The 7,821-nt window shown below is 55.3% G+C and overlaps 1 protein-coding gene across 2 annotated transcripts in view; it reads right to left on the bottom strand.

Moving 5' to 3' along the window:
- Mybpc2 (myosin binding protein C, fast type) overlaps window positions 1–5,188 on the bottom strand; it is a 28,889-nt gene extending 23,701 nt beyond the window's left edge. For both annotated transcript variants that reach the window (XM_005366867.3, XM_026789165.1), the window contains exons 1-7: window positions 4,992–5,188; window positions 3,483–3,572; window positions 2,761–2,850; window positions 2,467–2,615; window positions 2,135–2,252; window positions 1,152–1,200; window positions 947–1,006 (exon numbers count right to left, since the gene is read on the bottom strand). In XM_005366867.3, coding sequence (XP_005366924.1) covers window positions 947–1,006; window positions 1,152–1,200; window positions 2,135–2,252; window positions 2,467–2,615; window positions 2,761–2,850; window positions 3,483–3,572; window positions 4,992–5,010 — 575 coding nt within the window. In that variant the 5' untranslated portion in view covers window positions 5,011–5,188. The remainder of the gene's footprint in view (window positions 1–946; window positions 1,007–1,151; window positions 1,201–2,134; window positions 2,253–2,466; window positions 2,616–2,760; window positions 2,851–3,482; window positions 3,573–4,991) is intronic.
- Between the last annotated feature and the right edge of the window lie 2,633 nt (window positions 5,189–7,821).

The raw sequence follows: 7,821 nt of genomic DNA, 5'->3' as shown, positions 1-7,821 counted from the left end.
AGACAGACACACTGAACAAATGGATATCTGAGTATAATGGTAGATGGGATAGAGAACTGGGAAGCTGGTGGGGAGAGGACAGATAGGCTGGAGATGGAGAGGTAGGTAGCTATGTGGATGGAGGGTGAGTGGATGGATTTGTGATGGGTAGGTGATCGGTTGGAAGATTGGCTGAGCAGGGTGCAGGGCTGGTGGCGTCAGGAGTGAAAAGGTTGAATACTTGCTGAACAGATGGCTGAGTGGATGGCATTATAGGAAGGGGTAGGTGTGGACAGGCTGGCGAGATGAGGAGGAGGAGATAGTTTTGGAGTAAACAGAAAACCTAGGGGTGGAGGCTGAAGTGATGGCTCTGGGCTAAGTGCTTGCTGCATTAGGACACAAGTCTGTGAAAGGCGGGTGTGGACTGGAGGGGATGATTTGCAGTTAAGAACACACACAGCTTTTCCGGAGAACCCAGCTTCAGTGCCCAGCGCTCACACCAGGCAACTCACAACCACCTGTAGCTCCAGTTCTAAGGGGTCCAACACCCTCTTCTGGCCTCCACAGGTACTGCACTCATGTGGACAAACACATTGGACTTTGTTAGCTTTCTCTAGTCAGCTTATTGAATTCCAAGTTCAGTGAGAGACTCCATCGCAAAAAAAAAAAAAAAAAAAAGTGAAAGGCCAGGTATGGTGGTACACACCTCCAGTCAAAGCTATAGGGAGATTTTGTCTCAAAATACAATAAAGAAAGACAGACGGTGGGGAGTGATAGAAGATACGACCTCAACCTCCGCCCCCAGCCCACACACCCTCATACACCACACAGAGAAGAAAAGAAAAAGAAGAAAAAGAAGGGAAGGTGGGCAGAATAGGAGAAAACCCAGGGAGGTTGATAAGAAAAGAGGTGTTGGCTCTTTTCCCAAGACCCCACCTGTCCCTATCTGCCAGCTAGGCCAACTCACCTCTTCTTCAACAAGCCGCTGAAATCCAGTTCACCCGCGTCTTCTGACTTCCCATCACCCCTGTAATCATTAAGAGGGTTGTGAACCCCACGAAGATCCATCCAAGCATCCCCACTCCTTGCCCTCTTTCTCCACCTCCCAAGGAAAAGTGTCCCTTGGTTCTCAGTGCCAATGGGCACCTCTTCCCGGGACCGGAGGCACTCACGAGCGTTTGAAGTTCTCAAGGCTCTGACCAGATGAGTCCTGTCTGGGTGCTGGGAACAGGTGAGGAGGAGGAGTAAGGTAAAGGCCAGGACATCCTGTCCAGACATTCACAAGTCCCAGCCTCTTGGGTACCCTTTCCTCCACCTTCTGGGCCAGTGCACCATCTCCAAAGGCCTAGACAGTGCTTTCTCTCCCTTCCTTCCCCTCTCGTGTGTGTGTGTGTGTGCGCGCGTGCGCGTGCGTGTGTGTGTGTGTGTGTGTGCGTGTGTGTGGTGTGTGTGTGTGTGTATAGTATAGTGTGTGTGTGTGCGTGCGTGTGTGTGTGTGTGTGTGTTTGAAATAGAGTCTCACTATGTACCCCTGGCTGACCTAGAACAAAAAACACTGCACCCCCCCCCCCAGTATTTTGGATCTTGAGACAAGATCTCACTGTGAACCCCAGGCTCATGTGGGGCTGGCATCAGTCACCCTGCCTCAGCCTCGGGCTGGGTGAAAGGCATGTACCAGGCATAACTTCTCTACCCTTTGGAGTTCCACTCCAAAGGTACCATGTCCCACCCTCCTGGCCAGCTGCTCCTTGCTCCCCAGGCTAGGGGAGTCTCATTCCTTCAGCCCCTCACTTTCAAACCCCACACCCCAGAGGCTGCAGGACTCCTGCTTTCTCCTAAACCTGCCTGGTCTATGCACCTCGTGCTGAACCCATGCACCCAGATTCTATGAGGCAGGGGGCACTAATTACCCAAGCCCTCAGCTCACAAACCTGGAAGCTTCCTAAACTTTTTCATGTGTACCCCAAGTTGCTAAACACCTGTAAGTCTAGTACCTCCTTCTACACAAAGCCTGGAGACCTTGTCCCCACCATTACAAAGTCTTGACCCTTTCCTCCAAGAAAGTGGGACCGTGCCACCTCCACGCCTGCATCCACGCCAGCTCAGTGGAGAACCCCCCCACCCGCCAGCGTCCCCGTCTCTGCCCCCAACATACCCTCCACGTCCACACTGAAAGAGCAGCTGTCGCAGACGTCCTTGGCTTTGACCTCTAGACGGTAATCCCCGCGGTCCCCTAGGACCACTTTCCCGATGTGGAGTTCCACGGTGTACACCTGAGGGGGGGGTGGGGACAGGGTCATGGCGCTTTGACTCACAGTCCCCAAATCTTCACCCGGCCCCAAGCAGAGCTCTCTGGGACAGGATCTTGACTCCTAAGGCCTCTAAAGAGGTGAGGAATATGTGGCTATGCCCTCTACACTGCTCTAGCCGGGCCTCGGCACTACCTCGAGGGGGTGCCGCACCCCTCTGGTCCCACCGGGGTCTCACATTGCTGTCAGAGTCATGGGATTCCTTGAAGGCGAATCGGGCTCCGCTCTTGCTGCTCAGCTCCTGCCACTTCCCCTTGAACCACTTGACAGTAGGCTTGCCTGGGAGCTCTTTCCCGTTCACCTTGGCCAGAATCACAGTGTCCGTCCCTGGAGGAAGGAGGCACTGAGGAACCCAGCTCTCCAGAGACCCAGCCCTTCTCTCTCAGACCCAGGGGCTCTGATCCAGGAGCCCCCCCCCCCCAGCTCTCCTCCCTCACACTCGGGTTCTAGTCTGTTCAACTCCAGGGCTCACCAGTCTCCACTGACACAGAGTCTGGCTTTTTCAGGAAAATGCCTGTTGCGGGCTCCTCTGCAGTTGGGGATTGGTCCTCAGGTTGGGCCTCTACTCAGGAAAAAGGATTAGGGATTAGGGTGTCAGCAGTGGTTTAAGGGGAAGCAGAGGACCTCTTTGGGAAGAGTTCTGGGATTAATAAGAACCCCTATGATCACTGGGTGGTGGTGGTGCATGCCTTTAATCCCAGAAGCAGGAGGATCTCTGTGAGTCTGAGGCCAGCCTGGTCTACAGAGTGAGTTCCGGGACAGCTACAGCTACAAGGATCCCTGTCTCACACACACACACACTCATACACACACACACACACACACACACACACACACACACGAACCCCTCTGCTCAGAAGGCAGAGATTATGGTGTGGCTTACATTTATCCAGAAGCATAAGCTTTGCTAGGCTCTGTTAGCCCCGTGGGCCTCAGTTTCCCCATCTGTGGACCAGCAGGTTATAGCCAGAATGGTCCTGAAAGGACTTTCGGGTAAAGGACATGTAAATACGAACATAGCTTTTGGGGGCTCAGGATGCGGTGCCAGCCTGGGTGGGGTGCTGGGAAGCCAGGCAGGACTGTGGCTCTGTCACTGTGTGGAGACAGCTACCGGAAAGAGATCAGGAAAGGCTAGGGCCAGTGTGCAGAAGGGCCAGGAAGAGACAGTTGGTAGAGCCCCAGGGGGCACCTCACCTTTGGGGGGCTCTGCAGGATCTGGCTTAGCAGGAGCTTCCTTTGGTGCTTCCTTTGGCGCATCCTTGCCTTTGGGGGCCTTTTTGGCTGCTGTAATACAGATGTTGAAACTTCAGCACCCATGGTGCTCTCCTGCCCCTGCCCAGAGTCTAGACCCAGACCTCCTTCCTCAGAACCGGGGTCCATTCCAGGCATAAGTTGATCCTCACCCTGACTGTGGAATCAGGTTCCCCCTCCCCTCAAACCCTCACCCCAGACTCTGGCCACCAGTCTGACCTTTCAGGTTTGGGGTATAATTAGCCCTTCCCCTGGGATAGAAACTGGACACTGGTGCTGACCACAGCAGTCTCCTATGGTACAGGTCACTGACCCATGGGTCACTCTCTGCAAGGAGCTGGTGGCAACCTCAACCTGGTTGGGGAAGGTGATGCCAGGGTTTGGGTGCAATGCCCACTTCCACGAAAAGAGAAAGCCCCAGCCACCTTACAGACTGCCTTTGCACCCCAAGGAGTACTCCTAACTGCCCTGGAGAGAGACTGGGGTGCCAGGACAGAGCTGGTGGGTGCCCAGCAGGCAGGAGGCTCTGGATTCCGTCCCCATCATAGCAGGAGAAAAGGGTTCCACACACAGGAGAGACCCATATTCCCTGTGACAAGCCCGACTTTCACACCAAAGGGGGGCTCATCTTTACACAGAAAATTCTCACTCCATGTACATGAAGCCCCACTGTGTCATTGACGCACCTCATGATCTAGAAAGCACCCAATCTTCGCTCAGTGAACTCGATGCAACTCACTCGAGGGTGCTCTCCCACCTGGAGAGGACCCTAGCCCTAAACTGAGCCCCAGCAGTGTACAAGCAAGACCCCTTGAGCCTCAAGAAAAGGAGCCCCCTAGCTGGTAATGGGGGTGCACGCCTCCCACCCAGTTCTTGAGAGACTGAGGCAGTAAGAACGGGACTTGGCCGGGCGGTGGTGGCGCACGCCTTTAATCCCAGCATTCTGGAGGCAGAGGCAGGTGGCTCTCTGAGTTTGAGGCCAGCCTGGTCTACAGAGTGAGTTCCAGGACTGCCAGCGCTACACAGAGAAACCCTATCTTGAAACACCCTCTCCCTCAAAACAGACTGGGACTTCCAAGTCAGCCTGGGCTGGAGAGTGAGTTTGAGACCAGCCTGGAGAACTGGAGGAGAGAGGAGAGGGGAAGAGAAAAGAAGGAGAGAGGGAGGGAGGGAGAGAGAGAGAACCGAACCCAATTTATAATTAGCTGAGATTTCTACCCGGTGCCTGAAGAGGAAGAGTGACTGCTACACAGACACAAGACCCCATCACACTGCATCAGGGAGGAACCCATCCGCGCACCTAGAAGGGGCCTCTCTTCCCCAAGCAGGCAAGGAACCCACACTCTACCTAGATGTAAGAGAAGGCAAAGGACCCCTCCTCCCACGGAAGAGACATCCCCTGTCTGCAGGCCGTCTCCCACCCAACTCCCAGGAAGGTTTCTGGCCAGCCACCTGGTTTAGCCTCAGGCATGTCGACGACCTCCTCGGACTCCCAGGCCTGGGATCGCAGTGGCTCTAGCCTGGCCCTAGCAGGGACAGGTGGGTTCCTAGGAGGGGCCCTTTATGGAGGCTCAAGATTCCCAGGAGGCAGCCCTGGGCCGCCCCACATTCCTCCCGCATGCTCTAAAGGGCGAGAAATAGCTAGTAGACAGAGAGGGGTGGCCGGATGCCAACGCCCCAGTGGGGATGGGCTGGGGGAACTTGGACACATGAGTCTGTGGGAGGTACAAAGGTGGAGACTGTGTGACCTCGGAAGGAGGGGGTCTGGGCCTCCGGAGGCTGGGGGCGCAGGGGCCCAGATCCTTAGGTTCTGGAGAAATGAGGGTGGGGGAGGAGAAGGGAGCAGACAGAGAACAAGATGGGGAGCGGGGCACTTGTGTCCCCGGGGGGGGGGGGGAGAGAAAAAAGAAGGAGGTGAAGGAGGAGGGGAATACTGGATCCTGGGAAGGACCGGAGGAGGAGTTGTGAGGAGGGGCCAACTAGTCCTGGGGGAGGACCAGAAGAAGGCTAGGGGGTCTCAGGTGCACAGGGCGAGGGAGGGGTAGGTCCTGGAAGCCTTTCTGAGCCATCCCGAGTCAGGAGTTTTCTAGAAACCAGAGCCGCGCGAGAGAGTCCGGTTTCCCCGCGTAGGCAGGACGGGTGCCTGCCGGGGGAAGGAGGTCTTGGTGTCCCTCCCGCCCTGTCCTGGTGCGGGCCCCCTGGGAGTGGCCTGGCCGACTGCCGGTTACCGGCCGGGTGCAGAGAGGCCGGGAAGGCCTTGGAGGGCTGCCCGGGCCGGCTCCTTCCCAGCACCAGAGGGTGGAGGAAGTAAAGACAAGGAGAGAGGCTTAGGGTAGTACCACAGGTGTGACCGGTCCAGAAGGGATCAGAGGAAAGGACTCGGTCAGGGTCCAGGGAACCAAGACAAGCTGCCTCCCTTTTTCTCTTCCTGCGCCCCTCCCTCTCCTCCACTGTACAAAATCCCCGAAGCTGGAAACTTGCCCGCCTCTGGGGGCACTAAGCCAACCAGTAGGCAGCCTTCCTTTGACGCCTTTGCTTGTCCCGCAAACTTCCATCTCACTCTGGAAGGAGCAGGCAAGCTGCACAGTGGCCCAGGATCGTGGCACGCCCCATATCCCGGAATTCCAGACAGAGGCTGAACCAAAAGAGAGGGGGATTGGTGTGACTTTGAGGTCAGCCTGAACTACAGTGTAAGAACGCTCCTAACACACCAAAGCCAAAAGCCTGGAATGGAGGAGTGGATGGAAAGAAGAGCTGGGAAGCCCAGTGATTTCACCATTCAAGACCTAGCCTGGCCTACCGCCATGGTACCTCCACCTTCTCTCATCTACCCCCTCACTGCAGCTACCCTCAGCCTCAGTACCAGCCAGGTCCTGTGGTGAGGCAGGCCAGAGCCTGATGAAGGATCCCAGCACAGCTGTAAACTTTATTTAGGATTTTATTTATTATCCATGTATAGTGATGTTGGCTTTTGAAGAAAGAATTCTATTTGGTGTCAGCTTGTCCTTGGTCACATGAACATCTTCCATGATTCTTCTTTCCCGTCCTGGTGACCCAGAGGTGAGTTATGGTTCATCAGGGTTGCAAGGAGGCCCTCTTCCTCCTCTTTCTCAGAGGGACCTAGGCCTGGGTGGCCCAGCCTGCTCAGGCTCAAAACCTTGGGTTCTGATTCTGCTATGGGGGCCCAATGAGAACCTCACAATTCGAGCCGGGTTGGCCTACAGCTGGCTGTATCCAGCACTTCAAAAGACTGGGCCAGAACAGGCAGCTGAGCGTGGTCACGGTAAGACAGCAGGCACTGGGAAGGGACTGGTCCCAGCCTCTGCACACAGAACATCTGGCCAGAGGTCTGGACTGTGGGAGAGCTCCCTAGTCTGAAAGCTCACTGTAGAGTGCTTTTCTCTGCAGACAACACCTGCAGGGACTTAATTTGCCTGCCTTGTGGGTGGGGGGTGGCCAGCTTTAGAAGCCTGGCTAGTGATGGCGTGGGGTAAGCAGGGTGTGGTGGAACATGTTCAGAACCCTAGCGCGCTGGACACTGAGGCAGGAAGACTGTTATGAGTTTAAAGCCAGCCTGGCCCACACAGATAGACCCTGACTTATGAAAAAGAAAAGAAACAGGCTCGTGATGGTGCCAGGATCTGAGCACTCTGGCAGAGGCAGGAGCTTGAGGGAGGAGCTCAAGGCCATCCTCAGCTTCGCAGCAAGTTCAAGGACAGCCTGAGCTACCTGACACCCAGTCTCAAAAATAACAGGCACTGGCCTTGCCACACCCCCAAACTGGCCAGGGACTAGAATGATCCTGACATACAATACACGTGGCCCCTCAAACAAGAGAGTCAGTATGTGACCTCAGGGCAGCCAGGAGCCTAGGATATTGGAGAACTTCCCATATGACAAAGGACCCCAAAAGGCTTCAGTCTGTAAGATTCACCAAACGCCCCACCCCCACCCTCCCCAACAAGTCATCTCAGATCCCAGAGGGTCCCAAGGGATGGCTGAGGCAAGAGGATCACCACAAGCTTGAAGACAGCATGAACTACACAGTAAAACCTTGTCTCAAAAAAAGAAAAGGCCTGGTATGGTGTTGTGCCCCTGTAATCCCAGCACTTAGGAGACTGAGGCAGGAGGATTGTCACAAGTTGGGGGCCACCCTGAGCTAAATAGTGAGACCCTGTTTCAAACAAAGTCATGGATGGACACAGAGAAAAGTCATAGATGGCACAGGGTTCTCAGAAGGCTCCAGACATAAAGACATAACTAGATCTCAGATCTGAGCAGG

Source organism: Microtus ochrogaster, unplaced genomic scaffold (genome assembly GCF_000317375.1).
Source record: "Microtus ochrogaster isolate Prairie Vole_2 unplaced genomic scaffold, MicOch1.0 UNK14, whole genome shotgun sequence".
Taxonomy (NCBI): Eukaryota; Metazoa; Chordata; class Mammalia; order Rodentia; family Cricetidae; genus Microtus; species Microtus ochrogaster.
Note: the sequence above shows the minus strand (reverse complement) of the source record. Positions and strands in the feature narration are given on the sequence as shown.